This window comes from Notolabrus celidotus, chromosome 14 (assembly GCF_009762535.1).
Source record: "Notolabrus celidotus isolate fNotCel1 chromosome 14, fNotCel1.pri, whole genome shotgun sequence".
NCBI classification, from domain to species: Eukaryota; Metazoa; Chordata; class Actinopteri; order Labriformes; family Labridae; genus Notolabrus; species Notolabrus celidotus.
Window position 1 is genome coordinate 28,301,186 of NC_048285.1, and position 19,631 is coordinate 28,320,816.

A 19,631-nucleotide genomic window follows, 5' to 3' on the forward strand; every position below is an offset into this window, starting at 1 on the left:
CTCCTTTTCAATAACAGATGGCTGTGAGGGAAATGTCTGTGCGGTCTTTAAAAAGCATGTCTCAGACAAGACTGATGGATTGATTTTCATTCAAATGGTCGTGACCTCAGTGGCATGACATGTGGTCAAACTAGGCATGAAAAGCCAGATTATGCTGGTCAAATTTTTAAGAATCACCTCATGAAACATTTAAAAGCTTGCTTCTGTTTTTGTAGACTGCTTACATACATAAACACACACATTTCGTACACGCATTCGTATATGAAAGGGCATAAAATACAGAATTTCACAGCTCTGTCCCGAGCTCCAAACACATTAGCATACTTAAAGGAGATTTATCAAGGAAAACAGCATGTGTCTGTATATAACGGGTGGCTGCCTCCTCTTCATGTGGGAACTAACGATAGGACTGGGAGGTGGGTGATCTCACTACAATGTGCATTGACCCCCTACTAAGAATGTCCCCATCCTCTCCAACCACGCTCCCTCCATTGCCGCGCCAGCATGCAGCAAAATCCAATTATCTTCTACAAACTAGATGTTGTCAGTGAATATAGATGGAGTATATGGCCATAGCTCAAGGTCAGGGAATAACGCCTCATAGTTTCATACTCTGTAGGGGGAACAACACTGTTCAACATGCAACTGTGAGCTGATAAGGTATCAGCTGATTACACATGGCAGATAGAATGCAAAGTAAGATCCAGTTGTGAAGACTTGCTGCTGACCTACTCGAGGTAGCAGTTGTTTTTAGAAGCCAGCCGCGTGTACCTGAAATACTGTAGACAAACATATCAGTCAACTTGGTCAGTGGGCTGATTGTGACATGTGCGCCTGAGGTTTGCTGCAGTGTCCTGTCATCACTGATTCATTGAAGGTCAATTGTCATTTAAAATTATGTATTAGAGTTGACAATCCGCCGACCCACTGGTCTTTCTTCTCGTTGGATTCTAAAAATATAAGCTTTGGCGCTGTCATGCCGACCATCAGCCCTCACAGAACCCTCAAGGTTATCGTTGAAATTCTGTCTTAATCTACTTTGAATGACACCCTGTTGACAGGTTCCTCTGTAATGCTTATCAGATCTGGCAGAACTGTGATGGATTCTGCTCTGATCAGTCTAGTCTTTAAGGTGCCACTAACCACTGCATTGCTTAACTAGTAGATAGTGTGAAAGTAACAATCAAGACCCAAAGATGCTACTTTAATATTCATCCTCAGTTTAGTAAAACCAGGAGAGCAACATAATAAAAATAATAATAATACATTTTATTATATAGCGCTTCTCAGAAACTCAAAGACACTGTACAACTGTTAAAATCAATACAAACAAGGAGCACAGATCAAACAAAACAACAGTACAATCACAAATTAAAAGCTAACTTAAAAAGGTGAGATTTTAAAAGAGATTTGAATGCTGAAAGGTCAGAGCAGTTTTGGATATGGGAGGGTAGTGAGTTCCAGAGAGATGGGGCGGCTATGGAGAAGGCTCTGTCCCCCCCAGGTTCGGTGCTTGGTTCTGTAAGGTGGAGACAGGAGGTTGGCATGCGAGGAACGCAGGTTACGGGAAGGAGTGTGATGCTGGAGGAGGTCAGTGAGGTATAGGAAGGGGCCTGGTGGTGGTGGGAGCCAATGAAGATGTTGGAGGATGGGGGTGATGTGGTCATGGGTGCGGGTGCAGCATAGTTCTGAATGTATTGCATTTTATGGAGGACTTTGGATGATGTGCCGTACAGGATGCTATAACAGTAATCTAAACGGGATGTGATGAATGTTAACATGTTATTATATTAGTAAGACCAGGAGATGCATTTATTTTAAATTTGTTTTTGCTTAATTAAAGTTTGATTAGTTTATACTTTGGTAGATTTGCATCTTGCATTCACTGACGATCATCTTCACCTACTTGATAGAGAACATATCAGCTGTTTAGAGAAAGGAGCTCTTCTCCTGCTGTTTATTCAGACAAAGACAAGTCAGATATGTCAAATAACTCCACCGTTTTTAAAATAAGATCAGGCCTGCATGTAGTCTCCACCATCCATCAGTCTGTAGAGCTGTTGTTGTTAGAAAAACAAGTCTGTCATGGTTTGATTTTCTCCAGAAGATCACGTTTTCCATACGCAGGAGCAGACATTTAAAGAAAGATGCCCTGTCATCTCTTCTTTCACTTCCTTTACAACTATGAACTCATCTAAAAGCATCTCTCTTCTCTATATTTCCAGACACTCATTCTGTCTTGAATTTGCCCTTACATTTTATACATCCCGCCACCACTGCAGGATTGGTTATATTTGGCACTATTGTGTGACTGTCAGGTTGGAAACCTCCTGTGGTTATGAAAGATTACTTTGTTGACTTGGTTGAAAGTTTAATAGAATATTTTTTTTCTGTGCTTGAATCACAGTTTGATGGATGCATAGTGTGTTTGGATTGCTGCTTCAGCTATGCATTTGTGTTCGTTGGAAGGAAGGGAAAAAAAAAAAAAAAGCTCCCATGGGAAACAGAAAACATACTTGTTTGTACTCTTCTAGCAATAACCAGGCTACTGCTGCTGTGTACACACTGGGGTTTCATATCGTTTCAGATTAAATCACAGAGATATCTTGGATCAGGGATAAGGGAGTAATTAAGATTATTGTTGAAGGATCCACTGTGCCCCAATAAATGTGTGCCTCTTTTTCCTCTCTTACTAACTGCGCTCTGCAGCATCACCAGTGTTTCGATGAAACTATATGGTGTTTTCAAAAATTCCTACTCTTTATTTCTCTATAAGCAAACATTCAGGCAAGTGGAGTTTCCACTCTCTATTGACAACAGGGGATTTCTAACTAAGCTGACTGTATTGTAGATGAGTTGTAAGCTCCACCATTATGTTATGTTTAATCTCTTTCTATTTTGCCACGTTTAATCTCATTCTATTTTTCAGTGTCCTTGGTTTAGACTGTAATTGTGCCCAATTGACTCCCTAAATGGCTTTTGAATCCATTTTAATTGTATTACACAATGTTTCTTATTGAAAGCACTGTAGCCCTTCCAGCTTTATTGACTTGGGGCCTCTCTTTCTCTTTTCCCCCCCTTCTCTCAGCAACAGCCCCGCTCATAAGTACTACCTGGCCACCAGTCCGGTGAACGGAGCTGTGTACCTTTCGGACACCAGCAGCAGGAAGGTGTTCAAGGTGAAATCCCTGAATGTTGTGAGAGATGTGGCCAAGAATCTGGAGCTGGTGGCAGGCACAGGGGACCAATGTCTCCCATATGATGACAGCCGCTGTGGGGATGGAGGAAAGGCTGTCGAGGCCACTCTCACAAACCCCAGAGGTATTGTACGAATGTAATTATAATCCATGTAGTGTGTAGTTGAAAGTTTGTTGGGGGTCTGGTTTTGTGTTATGATTTCAAGTAAACTGCAATGCATAGTTGAAGAGGAAAGTCCCAGAGGCTAAATCGATACTCTTCAGTTTCCATGCATTGAATTCTCTTCTGACCTTCATCACTCACTATACACATGTTGCTCACAGCCGTCTGTTATTACAAAACTTAGTTTAGTCTTTCATTGTATTTTTTCTATTTCTTCAAGTGTCTTGTTGTTGTTGTTGTGACCAAGTATGGATGATGCATTTGTTAAATAAAAAGCCTACTGTTTGTCCTCCATTGGGATGTCCTGGCGAATCACAAGTACTGAAGTCCCTCTTAAAAGTCTAGCATACACTGAACCGTCTGGGTTTGAGCACAGCACATTTTGCTGCTACTTATGATGAGAGGCTCCAAGCTTTCTGAATATTGTTTGACAGACCCTGAAGTAAAAGAAAACCTTGAGATGAGCTTTGCTAAGGATAATATTCTCAGATTCATTGTTGTTTTAGGCTGAGAGAGCACACAAGAAAGAGACTATTGATGAAATTTAAGTTGTAATTGAATCAATAACTACAGCTCCCTTCATCCATTCTGATGTTTCCATTGTTCTCCATTATTGATTTTTAAAATCAATACTTGCATTAGTTGTCATTGCAGGGATCATTCTTACATTTTTATTGCAGTAAATAGACTCTAATTGTCATTTAGTGGTGCTTTGTCCTCACACGTAGCTACAGATAAACAAAATAACTGATAGAAATGTTCCCCTCCTGTCCGTTGGTTGTCTTTTATCTGCAGGCATTACGGTGGATAAGTACGGTATAATCTTCTTTGTGGACGGGACCATGATTCGTAGGATTGATCAGAATGGTATCATCTCTACTCTTCTGGGCTTCAATGACCTGACCTCTGCCCGACCCCTAAGCTGTGATTCTGTGATGGACATCTCTCAGGTACGACCTCTCTGACCCGGGCAGCCGCCGTGTGTCTTCCTGTCTTTCAGCCTACACCATTCTCCTTGGCTGACCCCCGGCATGCTTTCATCCCCCTTGTGAGCTTTTGTTTCTGTAGCCGGGAGCTTCTAGCCGGGATTCAGTTGCCTTTGATGTGGATTTGATCCACATTTGTTTATTGGCTGCATCATGGTAGGTTTTACATTCAAAGAACTTGCATCGGATACTCGGGTAGAGTAAGGCCCTTGGAGCCTTCAGGCATTTAGCACGGTGTTGGGATTTCATGGCTCTTCTGAGTCAGTTTAAACTCATGTAAGGTTCCTGTATCTTTTATCTGTCAGACATGAAGGCTTGGAAATAGTTCAAGTCAGGTCATGTCATTATGAATCCTCTAAAAAGGTAAATAATGCAGTATAGAAGAAATGAAAAAAACACTTTATTTTGATTGCATTGAAATACTTAACAGACCAAACAGAAATAAAAAATCTTAGTGAACCCAGAACTCTGCTCTGCCAGCTTGAATCACAAAATCTACAGGTAAATAATTATGTGGTTAACTCTCAGATACAAATAGAAAATGAAAATTGTAGTAAATTGCAGTCAGTCTAGACTTGTGGAAACACCAAGAGCCTGAATAAACATAGCAGCAGGCTGCAGGGCCGTTTGGAAACTGGAGATCTCTCACTGTGTTAAGCCCACAGCCCACATTGCAGAAGTCCCTTTGACCTGTCGCTGTAAGGGAGTGATTAAGATGACCTTTAACCTCGCTGGCTCTCAGTTGAATCACTCATGATCTCTGATGCACGCAAACATATGACCAAACACACAAACATGGCAGACCACTAAACAGACGGAGTACATCTCCCAGGCAAAGATCACTTTCTATCTTCAAGACTGACTTTTGCATATTTGAGCAGGCTTTGCATTCCTTTTTTTCACTGACAGGATTATTTTCAACAAAAAATAGAGAGTGGTTGTTTTTGTATGGAGCCTGGAAGGTGTCATGGAGAATAGAAAAACAAATTTGTGCTCTCAATTTAATAATTTGGGCTTTTGATACAGTAATTTGTGGTCTCTACTTTATAATTAGTTCCCTTGAATTACTTTACTGCTGCTCTCGCTTTAAAAGCCTGTTGATTTGGCCTTTTAAACTCTGTCTCATTCCCCCTCCAACAAAAAAAGGCACAAAGCCAGACTGTGAAAAATAAATACACAATGCAGTATAACCAGGCAGTCTCTTAACAGAGGATAATGTCTGAACATGTTTTTTTAGACTTATAAGCTGCAATTTGTGTGGCTTTTTTTGGCATGAGCATACGCAGGTGACAAAACTTGCTCCTGTGTTATAGGAGAAGTCATTACAACTATTCAGTACTGAAAAAGCTCATTACCAGGCCACATCATCACCTTGTTTTTGTGTTTATTTTTGATGTGAAAGTTTATCCTGTACCTGCCATCGTAGTAATTTGAACAACCAAAGAATGCACTACTATATTGTGTGCTGTGTGTTATCTACAGCACCAATAGTTTTACTCTCAAGAAAAGAGCATTCCTGTGTCCTTCTGATAAGATTTGATTGATGTATCAGCTTTGCACCATGTGCATGCAGTAGTTTGTTTCTTGCCCCATTGTGTGTGTTATTGAGTAGGCCTAGCAAACTGGTCCTGTGGGGGCCTGTCATGCCAGTGGAGAGAAGCCTTATGTGTGCAAAATGATGTATCTGGTGGAAGGGGCAAAGCCTCCAGCTGCCCATTTCCAGCCCCAGGGGAGCTCCCTCCTCATGACCTGTGCTCACTGCTCCCTTATCCTCCCACCCTTGCCCACAAACGCAAGCGCCTATGGATGCTCACCAGCACCAGCTGTAGTACAGCAAAGACACAGGCAGACTGACTGCAGCTCTACAACGATGAAAAATCGCATAAGCACTGCCAGAGACACTCAGACAGTAAAAAGCATCCATTAAAAATTCATCCAGGGCACATAGCTCCCTACTTCAAACACTCCCCAACCCCTCACTTAGGACTAGAGTTCCTCCGGAGAAGGCTTATCACAGTGGTCATTATTTTTGCTGTACCTCACCTGTTCTTTGTTTAAAGAAAAAAAATCATAATGTCAGTTTCTCTCTCCTCTGATGAGGAGGAGAGAGTTAACTTGCAGTGCCGTCTGTACAGTTAGCACACTGCAGCAGAATTCAGTCTTCATTCGATCTGCAGCACTCAGCTTTATCACGGCTCTGACTCTGAACTTTTTATCATCATGCAAAAGGACAAGAGTTTGACCTCATTCAAGAATGCATTAATTTGTTTATACCAAGGTCTTAGGCCCTCGCTGTTTCAGAAATGTGTTTCATTTTCTGTTTCGAGACTTGAAAATCTCCTCTACATCCCCTGCTGAGTTCAAACTCAAACAGAGGGAAGCCATGTCTTAAAACAAGATAACTTGAACATATTTCAAGGGTGTTAGCAGCCACAGAGAGATTTATCAAGTCCCTGACTGTGACATTCAATTCAAATCTGAGAGGGACTTCAAATAATGACATGTAACTCTTCTTTAGACAGGCATCATGCTGCTGTGAGTAAAGAGTGAAGCTATTGCTAGTGGAAGTTGGCATTTTAGTTCTAATACAAGCTCAAATCTATTTATAAATAGATATGTGTTGTGTTGGTACAAATCCATGGCTCACATCATTGGCTGATGAGTGCATTTTGGGTTTTTTTGCTGGTGGCGGCTGTGTCAGGCAGGCACAACTGACAGCTGCCCCTCTGTATAAAGGAGAGGGTCTGATCGGGTTACAGCATATGGGACAGCAGCTCGGGAAATATCCCCTCATCAGTCAGAGTGGCGTGAAAACCTCCTTACAGGCAGCTCCCCCGAGCCACTCCACACTCGGGCTCATGAAATATTTAACCACCAGTGTTGACAAGAAATAGGTTTTAAGAAATTGAAAGTCTCCCCTTCATTTCCCAAGTAAATGCATTTTCTGCTTACTGAAAGATGACATGTATCCACTGCCTGTCTACTGTTTGTTGTATGTGGCTTTAGATATGCCCTGTTATATAAACCTCCCTCTGTATTCTGGGGGGTGATACGAATTTTATGTGAGGTGACCCGTGTGTGATGCTCAAATCTGTTTTTCAATCAAAGCTTGAATCTCTGTCAATGAGTGACAGGGATTGAAAAAAAGCATGAGCAGTGCTTAGAGTTTCACACATCCCAGTTATAATTCCAAACCAGCATCCTGGATGTTTAAATCTAAGGAACAAGCGCAGTTATCAGGTGAACGAAGCTGATAACAAAGAAGGCTCCTGATTAAAAACTCAGACAATAACCTCAAGGTGTTGGTTTATTTATTTTAGCTCTCTTATTACAATTGTTCTTTACTCTCAGGTAAAGTCTAATCAATGAAAGTAATAGCTTCATAAATTTAATCACCCTCAATTTCAAAGTCGTAGGACAAAGATTTGTAAACAATGTTAAGCGTGCTCTCATAATATGTTACCTCAAACCTGATCCTGTCTTTGTATTTTTCCAGTCTCCTTTGTCGGTGCTCCAAGACCTATATTGAAATATGGCACTTCATATTATATTCCCTAAGAGATTCCCATGGGATCTTGAGTGAGAGGGAGACTGGTAAATTGGATGGATCAAATCATTCCAATTTGTTAAAAGCTTGATACATTGTTAGCAGAACAATAAGTCATAATTTAGGAGGCCAGAGGCAGGCTAGACTTTCATTCGGTAAGTGTGTTCCAGTTTCTTTTCAAGGACTCAAAGCAATCTCTTGTCATTACAGAATTAATAACCCAAAGTAAGGAAAAGCAGCAACTCGGTAGAGGTGAAGGATGTGGATTCCCAGTCCTTAAATGTCCGGGCTCCTCATGATCGATTGCAGTGGGATTTTTTCAGTTAATCTGATCGTTTGACTGATCTCCCCTTGTTTTACCCTTCATCCCAACCATTCTTATCATCTTTGATCTCAAAAATCATGGTTTTGCGTTCCCCCTTTTAACAGCACACCAGCTGCTATTTCCGTCCTTATCAGATCATAAACCGTTTCAAAAACTGTTTGTGCCTTCAGCGTAAACTATGAAAAAGCCTACCTTTTTTCCACAGCAGTCTGTCTTTTTTTGTAAGCAGTTCTCAACGATTCTCCCCTTGTGGGACTGTTTTCCTCTGATAAAGTGGAAAATGTGTGAATCAATAAGAGTATGGTCTGTTTTTTGTGACCTGAGGCTGATGTTCTTGGTTTGTTTTGTTTTTTTTCCCCTCTTAGGTGCGCCTAGAGTGGCCCACAGACCTGGCAGTGAGCCCCATGGACAACTCCCTGTACGTCCTGGACAACAATGTAGTACTCCAGATCTCACAGAACCATCAAGTCCGTATCGTTGCAGGTCGGCCCATGCATTGCCAAGTGCCGGGGATAGACCACTTCCTCATGAGCAAAGTGGCCATCCATGCCACCTTGGAGTCAGCCAACGCCCTTGCTGTGTCTCACAACGGCATTTTGTACATCGCTGAGTCGGATGAAAAGAAAATTAACAGAGTGCGACAGGTGTCCACCAATGGAGAGATCTCCCTGGTTGCAGGGGCACCAAGCGGCTGTGACTGCAAGAACGATGCCAACTGTGATTGCTACTCTGGGGATGAAGGCTATGCCAAAGATGCTAAACTTAATGCGCCCTCTTCTCTAGCAGTGTGTCCGGATGGAGAACTTTATATTGCAGATCTTGGGAACATTCGTATCCGTTATGTGCGTAGGAACAAGCCTTATCTGAACCCCCTCAGCATGTACGAGGTGTCTTCTCCCATTCATGATGAACTCTATCTATTTGACTCCAATGGCAGCCACATTTTCACACAGAGTCTTACTACAGGAGACCACCTCTACAATCTGACCTATACAGGTTCAGGAGATGTGAGCAGCATCACTGATAAGAACAAAAACACAGTGATCATCAGACGGGACACGACCGGACTGCCACTGTGGCTGATGGTCCCAGATGGACAGACATTCTGGTTCACCATTGGGACCAACAACGCCCTGAAAACTGTCGCCGCCCAGGGTCAAGAACTTGCCGTTATGACCTACCACGGGAGCTCAGGACTTCTGGCAACTAAGACTAATGAAAATGGATGGACAACCTTCTTTGAGTAAGTAACATTTCAAACATTTACAGCACACACTGCAGTAAACCTGACACTCACAGTCTGGATCCCAGTTGAGCTGATTATAGATTTCTTCCTCACCCCAGAGAGCAGCTAAATGGATGTTTTAAATCTCTTAAATCCAATATCATTTCTGGAATATCTGGAATGAAGGCTTTAAATTCTTGGTAACACTTAATGCTAAGGTGCTTTAGTGAGTAAATATTTGACGTTAGAATTCTTTGACATCTGAGTTTGGTGTTTAGGCACATAAACCACCTTCTTACAGCTTCATGTTCATGTCACTTATAGAACACCAGTTAAGGTATCGATGTAATCCTACTTGCTGTTATCATACCAAATAGGATTACTGGATGATATGATCCTCATCTTCACACTCTCTTGCAGTGACAGGCTGCAGACCATCTCTTTTTTAGGAGTGGAGAGGTTCAGGAGTAACACATACCTACTGGGAAGCACACTAAGCCCATAGGATTGTGACAAGGGTCAGACATATAAGCAAAACCGAAAAGCAAAAGACGGCTACTAATGCCAAACATTGTGAAAGGAAAATTGAAAAAACTATCCCCACATGCTGCAGCATTGAAGCTTAGGATTTCATGTGACTTCTACGAAGCAATCTGTCCCTTAGTTTAATATGCTGTACCAAGGGATACCGTGCTAACTGGATGTCATTCCAAAAAGTGTGATTAAGCAGATTGGCTGGTCAGACATCTGTTACACCTCGCTGGAGGAATATAACACTCTGACACATAATCAGACGCTCTGTTTAATCTGAGCAGACATTTATCACCTGTGTTTGATTTGGATGTCATCTGAGACGGTTGCATAGGTATCTAGCAAGGTAGAGTGAATTACCTATGACTTCAACAAATCCAGAGGATGGTGGGTGTTCTGGTTTTATCTTTTATTATTTTGTTTTGAATTTGTCTAAAATGACTTTTTTAGGTGTGAGTAGGTGTGAGAATAATCTTCCTCTATTATGTAAAGAAAAGAGAATTATTATAGCACCAGTGACTCAAAGGGTTTGTTTTAAGAAGAAACAAATAAATGGGAAAGTAAAACAATATTTTTTTTTATGATAACCTGAATATCTCATAAACCTTAAGACACCCCCAACTGCTTTCAGAATCAGAATCAGAATCAGCTTTATTGGCCAGGTATGCTTGAACACACAAGGAATTTGACTTTGGTAAACTGTGCTCTCTTTGTACAAGGCATAAGAATAAGACATACAAATAAAAATAAAAATATAATAACAATAACATCAGCTATTAATACAACAGAACAACAAGTAGGCATGACTAATATGTACAGGCTAAAATAATATGATAATAGTGCAGTGGTGAGTAGCAGAGGTAGTTTTTACATTAAAAAAAAAAGTTAAATAATAAAATAAATAGAAATACGGAATTCTGCTTGGAGAATTGTTGCATTGTATATATACATGTTTATTTACAGAGAGTATTTATCTGACAGGTATGACACTGTTATGGTTTAGTGTTCATAGTGTGCGCTCTTCAATGTGCATGCCCCCTCACTCTGCATCTCTCCATTAGTGCATATTCTTATGGTTCTGTTTGTGCAGTTTTGAGTGTATTTTTCACCTATTTGTGTGTAGCACGTTCAACACCAGACGAAAAACATTGAATTTCCCCACATGGATAAATAAAGTAGGTTAAAATTAAAAAATGGTTAGATTTAGAAATTGAAGGTCCTTTATAAAACATCCAATTTTTTTAAAAGGATGAAATTATATAAATGTATATCATCATTGAATTCCACCAAAGGTTTATTATCATCTACTACAGAGCCTTTGCCATCGCTGCACCGGCTCTCTGGAACTCTCTCCCTCCACACATCCCCAACTCTGACTCCCTTCAATCATTCAAAAACCACCTCAAGACCTACCTGTTCAAAGAAGCGTACAACACATGACCTCTAACCCCGCCCCTCCTCTGTACTTGTTTTGTTTTATTTACCTGTTTTATTTTTACTTTTATTTTATGTAAAGCAACTGTGAGTATTCAGAAAAGCGCTATATAAATCCTATGAATTATTGTTGTTATTATTATTAATACTAAGGCAAGAAATAAAGATACCTTGCAGTTTACTTATACTACTGCAAAAACAGAACCTAGAATGCACATCAGCAGAGGACACAAAGTGCTCTTAGAACAATTCCCTAGAAATATTAAACGATAGAATGTAAAAAATAAATGTATATAATTTTTGATTTTCCCATTTCAGTTTAACAATGGCTTTTTATTTACCTACAAGCAACTCAGATCATGTACATTTCATTTAGAGCCAATGAGCAGCGTTTGCTTCTCTTGCATATGGTAATTAGCTTTGAAGGTCACTTCCCTGCCCGAGGGTCAGAACTATAATTTACCAAGAGAATTAAAAAACAGAACCTCTATTTATCTCTGCTCCACAAAGTGCAGCGCTAAACATTTTACCTCTTTTAATGAATGTGTAACTACATCCTTCAAACTATACATTTATATTAATTTGCGTGAATGCAGAAATACAACATGTACATGACTTTAGAACAAAGGACATCTGCTCCGCAGCCTTTCTGTCGTAACCCTTGGCAACCTTATCAGCTCTGACATTTACTACATAAGCAGAGGCTCCCGCTAACCTCCTAATGTTTTCTTTGTAATGAAAACTGATTATGCTCAGGGGTTACGCTAAATCTATTTAATCATGTAGCATTCTAGAGCAGGCTTAATTGTTGTCTTGGCCCCCAATTAACAGGGCAGTAATGCCTTCAGTAACAAATGGGCTTCAGACACTAGATTTAAACTAATGTTTTTAATGTTCAATACATCAAGACTAACAGAACGGTCTTGTTTAGAAGAATTGATGATAAAGCTGAGAAGTCACATGGCTTTTTATTTTATTTTTATTGCTTCCCAAAAATCAGTTAAATGTGTTTTGAAATGCTCAAGCAGCAAGTAGAAGTGACAATATGAGAGTAACTCATAAAACTAAGGTTGTGCATGCTAGAAGGGATGCTGAGACAAAGTGTCCGGCCTATTGTTTGGGTCCCAGCGGAAAGGTCAGAGAGCTAGCATGTGACACAGAGGTGATGCGATCCGAATGGACTTTTGGCCATTCAGGGGGAAGCAGTCCTCTCCTTCTGCTGAGCACCCTGCCCCCGTATGCCCCTCTTGTCCACAGAAAGCAACCTAATAGGCGGCTGAGTTGGAGCAGGCAAGAGCCATTAGAGCTCAGCGGAGAAGCCCTAGGAAAGGCTCCAGCTCAGGGCCTTAATTGAGAAAGCGAGAGTTTGGGTCAGTGATCAAGCTGGGGCATGCAGCGTCGCTCCAGAATGAGAGATATGTCTTGTGGACTCTGTCTTTTGTGCAGAGTTGAAGACAAACAGGAACATTTTGCTTTCTCCTGTTTCAAGTGGTAGAAAGCAAAACACAAATCATGCATTCTAGCAAAAAATTACATGGGAATATTTTTCTGATAAAATATGGGTTTTATCAAAAGGAATCTAAATGTGGTAGATATTCATTTCTCTGTCATTTAGTATTTTCTGAAGTAGAAGACTTTGGTTGAAATGCATCTTGAATCCCAGCCCCTAGTATAGTTGGGATCAGATAACATTTATCTCTGGGAGATGATTCCTCTCCCACTCTTCCTTTCCATATTGGATATTTGAGATGGCAGAGCTGAGGAAATATCTGTAAACCAGCACCGCCATCTCATTTATTAGAGGCTTTATTATGGCAGGCAGCAACACTGAAGAGGGCTTTCCAATCTGTATTCACTATGCAGATAAAAGTCTTCATTCTAAGTAATGTACCGTTCACTCACTCCAATTGTGGAGCACTGACAATCTGAAAGATTTTAAATTGTTCTATGCTGATGTGTTCTCCGAGCGAAATGAAACAATCTGGCCACTCATGTTCCTGTTTGTGATGAACCGGCTGATTTGTAGGCTCAGGAGATGCTGCCTGTCTTCAAGGATTTGCACCTCAGTGCTCCTATTTTATAGAGTGTATAATGAGATAAGGTGATATCACTAATCTTTTAAGCTAATAAGCAGTTTTCCAAATGTGTTAAGATGTGTGCTTTCTCGTCCGGGCTATGAAAGTTTGTCCAAGTTAAGGGGTTGTGTATTTTTGTGTTGTGTGTGTAATTTACTTACAAACCAAGTCACGTTAACTTCACAGTCACAAACTTCACAGTCACAAGGTTGAAACTTGTTTAACTTGTTGGTGTACACGTGACTTAATGAAAAGCCACTGCAGCAGAAAACATTGCACACTTTAAAAAAAGTTGATTTGGTTATGCTTCAGTGATCAAAGCTGATAGTTTTGAGTTTTATTTCCTCACGCTGACAACTTTGATGGATTTGTTGCTGTGTTTAGCGCTGGTGTTGAAACATTTCCTCAATCTGTGGCACCAGAGGGAAATATCAGACTTTACATAAAACTCCCAAATCCCTTCCTGTAATTATCACTAAAACAGTTTATCCTAGATAGCAGCTCGTAATCACAGGGAATCCGAGATGACAAACTCATTAGTGACATTTTTTTTTTTTTTACTGACCTGCAGTGATGATTAAGATGTTTCCTTGTGATTTCACAAACCTGAACAAGCTTTAGCAAGCCTTTTTTGTGCCTCTGCACTGTTTATGATTCTGTCATAGCTTCTGTTTATACACACTTTCAGATGACATGCCCCTAGTTGCCTTCTTTGGCTCACATCAATGTAATTTTTTCGTAGATATGACAGTTACGGGCGTCTGACTAACATCACTTACCCCACGGGCCGAGTGAGCAGCTACCGTACAGACGCCGACAGCTCTGTACGCATCCAAACAGAGGGCTCCAACAAAGAGGATATCACCATCACCACCAACCTGTCAGCCTCTGGCACCTTCTACACACTCATGCAGGGTGAGTTTCTTTTAATGTCGATCACAAGCGGAGCATGCATTTTTTTTTAAGGTATTATGTGACAATGAAAGTTCCAGAGGCTTCACGGTTGCTTCAACGACACAACCTTTTTGTTTCTGGTTTTTATGTTTGGTATAAAGTTAAAAACCAGGTAGAGTAAATAACATCAGAAATGTGTGTCCATGCTGCTTTACATGCTTTTATATGTTTGGATGTTTAACAGATATCTCCAGATATTCTGACAGAAATGTTTGATCAGGGTGTGTCTTAATGATTGACGGATGATTGTACATGATCAGAACTTCTGATATGACCCGGCTTTAGAATGGAAGACTGATGAGGGCTGTTGCTATCTTGGCTTATCAACAGCTCTAAGTAGTAAGACAAAGACGATAGTTGAGTTTGTCCAAAATATATAGTAGGGGAGAACAGGGTTGGTTGTCACACTTTTTACTGTTTTGATGATTGCTCATCATCAAAACATCTTTCAATAGTTATTCCTACATTCAATTGAAGCTTAAGGTGTTGGCTTGAAATGTGTATCCCTATTATTTTCCAACTCATTGTAACAAAGAGGCAAATAACTATCACTAAGACACTCTGACACATTGTGGCAACCAACCCCATCACGGGGATGGTTGTCACACACTATGGGGTTGTTTGTCACACACTATGGGGTTGGTTGTCACACTATGGGGTTGGTTGTCACACACTATGGGGTTGGTTGTCACAATGGTATTTTAATGGGAAAAATCTTTACATGTGACAACCAACCCCAAAGAGAATGTGACGACCAACCCCAACTGGAATTTTTTGCTAGCATCAAGGCTAACAACCATCTAACAAGTAGTTAGCTAGCTAATAAAAATCTAAACTATAGCTTTCCCCTCACACTTTGTAAGGGTAACACTTGTTTTGTTATAAACCCATCGTTTAAAAGCCTAGAAGAAAAATACTGAGGAGCTGAATATTTACAATTTGACATGAAAAACACAAAAGGGCCTCTCACCTCAAGTTCAGCTGAAGACTATGTAGGTGAGCTCTGATCCTAATTCTGGAAATGTACATACCCCAATTTGAGAGACAGCGCCCTCTGTTGGCGAGATATAACGAGTGTGCCAACCAACCCGTGTGACAACCAACCCTGTTCTCCCCTACATTGTTTCTGTAAAGATACAGTGCTGACTTTTCAAATTTCATCCAAACTCTCTGCATGGTTATTTCTACGGGTGAGTACGAAAATATCTCCTATCAATGAAGTTCTCCATTTACTTATCAATTACAGAGCTTACTCATGGCGGCAGGCTATTGTTGCTCGTCTTTGTTTCAATGAAATGTGTTGTGCAGGTTCCATTTACCAGAATGGAAAAATATATTGACTTCCTGTCACAAAACACAATTTATAAAGCACAGTGCTGGTGGCTTTGCGAGGTAGATTTAGGAAATGTAATTAGAGGGATGCAGGCAGAGGGCGGACCGATGTTGTGGCTTAGTCTCCCTCATTTGTCTCATACATTAAGGGATTCTGATAACGTGTTTTGTGCCTGACTTAATGCTTCATTGATTACTCATGGATGGCTTTAAACTTTCTGGACCAACTTCGGTTTTAAAAGACTGCACCACCCACATCTCCTCCCACTCTAACAAATGTGTTCAGATTTGAGCATGTCCTCCACCCTCTGGCCCAACTAGCTCACTGCAAAAGCTGCGTCTGAAACACAAGATGAGAATCTCTGGTTTCTGTTGCTCACCGGACTGGTCACCTCCACATCGTGACCTTGTCTTAGACATCTGCTGGTGAGAAGAGCGGCGCCAGGAATTCTCCTGTTAATTAATTCACTATTGTCTGCTTTGTAAGCTGCTAACTGGGTGATCACATAACACATGAATGCACCGCCATCAGGATCCTTTGATCTGGTTGTGTGTTTTCCCTCCTGTGGGTGAGCTTCCACAGACCTCAGGGTTGTTAATTGGGTGAATCTGATAACTTGAAGAGTGAAGAAAGCTTTATCAGAGCTGTTTTCAAAATGGTAGTGTTGCATCCTCAGTTTGGAATTAGATATAAAGACATAGAATAAAAGACATAAGCATGTCTTTTTTTTATTAACAATATTTTGTATTGATTTTCAATAAGAACATACAGAAAACATCACCACATACTACACCAGTTGCAAAATAAAATACAAGCAGCCCTCACTGCATACACACAAACACACACAATAATAATAATAATCAAATTGAATTAAAAAAATTGTCACTCAATAGCCTTACAGATAAGTATAGTCGATTGTTGCCTGAGAAAGTCCATTAAGGGTACCCACACCTCTTCAAATTCTTGCATTTTACCCCTAATTGCATAGGTTAACTTTTCTAGTGTAACACACATTGCCATCTCTCTAATCCAAGATTGTGCAGAGGATATTTTTGTCTCTCTCCAAGATAGAGCAACCATCCTCCTGGCCTGCAGGAGGCCAAAGTTGATCAGAGTTTTACACTTAGAGTTAACAGGAAATAAATCTGGGTTTATTCCTAAGATCACCAGCTTAGGACATTCCCATACACAATGAATCAAAGTACCTTTCTCAATCGAACATTTCACACATGTATCTGGAATGCCAGGGGACCATTTATTGAGTTTCTCGGGTTATATATGTCCTCATTATTAATGGTTTGTAATTGAGCTTTTTAGACATAAGCATGTTAAAGTAATAATCTCAAACAAGCATATAAAAGTAATAATCTCAAATCAAACAAAAATATACATGTATGTCAGGAGTGAGTTGAGGTGAAAATATAAAAACAATAATCTGAAATGATGTAAAAGTAATATGCTCCATCTATTTTTTCATATAAGTAAATATAGGTTTATCAATAGGGGACTTTAAGAGTGTAAAAACTGGGAGATTGTAAATGTAATAATATTATTAAGCTATATTTATAAACTGCTCTCATTATATGTATTCATCTTCAACAAAGGCATCCTCACCTGAAACACAGAATTGAAAATGGCAAGTCTCCGCCTGATGGACAGGTGCACTGTTCCGTCATATGTCTTGTTTTAAGCCGACCACGGCCTCCTTAAAGGTCAGGGCACAACAGATACATCCCCTGCTGAACTGTATGCATGCATTAGCCTTAACTCTGCAGTTCAGCAATATTTCCATCTTCCTGTGGTCTCAGAGGCCTTTCTGAGGTTGGGTCCATCCCAGAGACCTTTGGTCAACCCCTGGAGTGTCTGCATGATGGAGAGAGGTGGGGGCCAGTGCAAGGTCAGCCCTGCCTCCTCTGCCTGTTTGTGATGTTTCAGCAGCACAACAAATCCGATGGTGCTGTGTGCAAACATAAAGGAGCTTAACATCTTCTCCTGTTTATTGCTGCTCTGTGGGAAAAATAAAGACATAATCACAGCTTCTTTCTCATGACACATTCGCACGAAGAAATTATAATGCTTGTTTTGTTTTTTCTCTCCGTTAAATGAGTCAACTAATTATTGTTGTGGTTTACAAGCTATTAATTTTTCACTTTTTCTAATGATAATAATATTCATCCTAGTCTCTGTCACTCTGCTGGCAGACGGCAAGAGGAAGCGTTCTCTGATGAATGTACATAAGGCGCTCGGCAGAAGCATTAGTCAGTGGTCTGGAGCTGGAACACTGGCTGTCGTCACCTAGGGACAGTAACAGACAGGCTTAGATTTATCCCTTATGAGTGTGTGTGTGTGTTTGGTGTGAGTGAGTGTGTGCCTTGTGTGTGTTCACCCTGCTTTCTCTGTGGCCACAGGCAAGCCAGCAGCTTTGATAGTTTTCATTCCCCCATATCCTGGAGGCTGCTGCAACAGCTGTAAAACTTTACTTTACTGGCGCTGTGAAGCCCCTCACTATTGATCTTTGTTGTCACAGACCCAACATTATCGCAGGGGTTCAGTTAAATACTGCTGCTTAAAGGCTTTCTTTTTGCTGAGCAGCCATTTGAGGTCATTATTTTTTTTGTCTCACTGACATGAATACTAGATTCCTCTTGTGGAGGCTCTAAGATACTCTGATTGTTACTCTTCTGCAAATTCTAATCATAATTGTTTCCTCCGGTGCCCCCTTTTCACCCTCAGATCAAGTTCGAAACAGCTATTTCATTGGTCTGGATGGATCACTGCGGCTGGTGTTGGCCAATGGTATGGAGGTGTCCCTGCACACTGAGCCCCACCTGCTGGCTGGCACAACCAACCCCACAGTCAGCAAGAGAAACGTAACCCTGGCTATCGACAACGGCCTCAACCTGGTGGAGTGGAGACAGAGGAAGGAGCAGGCTCGTGGCCAGGTCACTGTGTACGGACGCAGATTGAGGGTAAGGGATGCATTATTGTTGAAAGCAACTCATGCTTATGTTTTAGTTTAGTTTAGTTTAGTTTATTTATTATTCATTGTGTCGTGCACCATAAAGGTGCCCAGCCCATATGGACTTACAAGACCCTACAAAAACAAAACAAAATAGGAGCAACAACATAAGAAGAAAAATAAAAAAGAAGAAAGAAGAGCAGTTACATTACTGCACATGTCCAACAATGACCTAAAGTAATTCAAAAGCACCGTGGTACACTTCAGACATTTGACAGTGACAACAACTAAATCAGACATAGAGTGTGCTCCTATGCTGCTGAACAGCATTTAACACAAACTGAGCAAACTGAAACACTTTGTGTGTAAACAGGAACTGAAGTCTATCTTCATCAGACATGGAAAACAAATCAGGACAGTTTTCTGATATTTTGTTGAAAAGGAGGCACCTGAGATCATGATATGAAGGACAGTAGAATAAAAAGTGCATTATATTTTTAACTTCCTCCAGATCACACAAGGAACACTTTCTCTCCTCTTCTGGAACAGAGTGGAAGCGACCTGTCTCTAATGCCAGAGGAAGGATACCACATCTCATGCACAATTTAACCCCCCTGTTATGTTGTGGGTCAAATTGACCCTTTTTAACGCCTATTTTAGGCAATATATGCCTTCCAAATCACCAGCATAAAAATCTGGGCAGCATGTGACAGACGAGGAGTCGTGTAAATTTGTCAACATCACTTCATAAAAATAAAAAAATTCTAAATTTAAAATAAAATAAACAAAAAATTCAACAGTTAAAAACTATTGAATTTATATTTAGGGCTTTCCAATGTACATTAAAAAAATGTTAACATGAATTTTAATGAGAAACGAGTGAGTTATCCTCTTTGAACTAT

At 40.5% G+C, this 19,631-nt stretch overlaps 1 protein-coding gene across 2 annotated transcripts in view; it reads left to right on the forward strand.

Moving 5' to 3' along the window:
• Positions 1-19,631, forward strand: part of tenm4 (teneurin transmembrane protein 4) — a 164,342-nt gene that overhangs the window by 124,710 nt on the left and 20,001 nt on the right. For both annotated transcript variants that reach the window (XM_034701399.1, XM_034701400.1), the window contains 5 exons: positions 3,089-3,321; positions 4,156-4,310; positions 8,584-9,461; positions 14,226-14,398; positions 18,504-18,739. In XM_034701399.1, the coding sequence (XP_034557290.1) occupies positions 3,089-3,321; positions 4,156-4,310; positions 8,584-9,461; positions 14,226-14,398; positions 18,504-18,739 (1,675 nt within the window). The remainder of the gene's footprint in view (positions 1-3,088; positions 3,322-4,155; positions 4,311-8,583; positions 9,462-14,225; positions 14,399-18,503; positions 18,740-19,631) is intronic.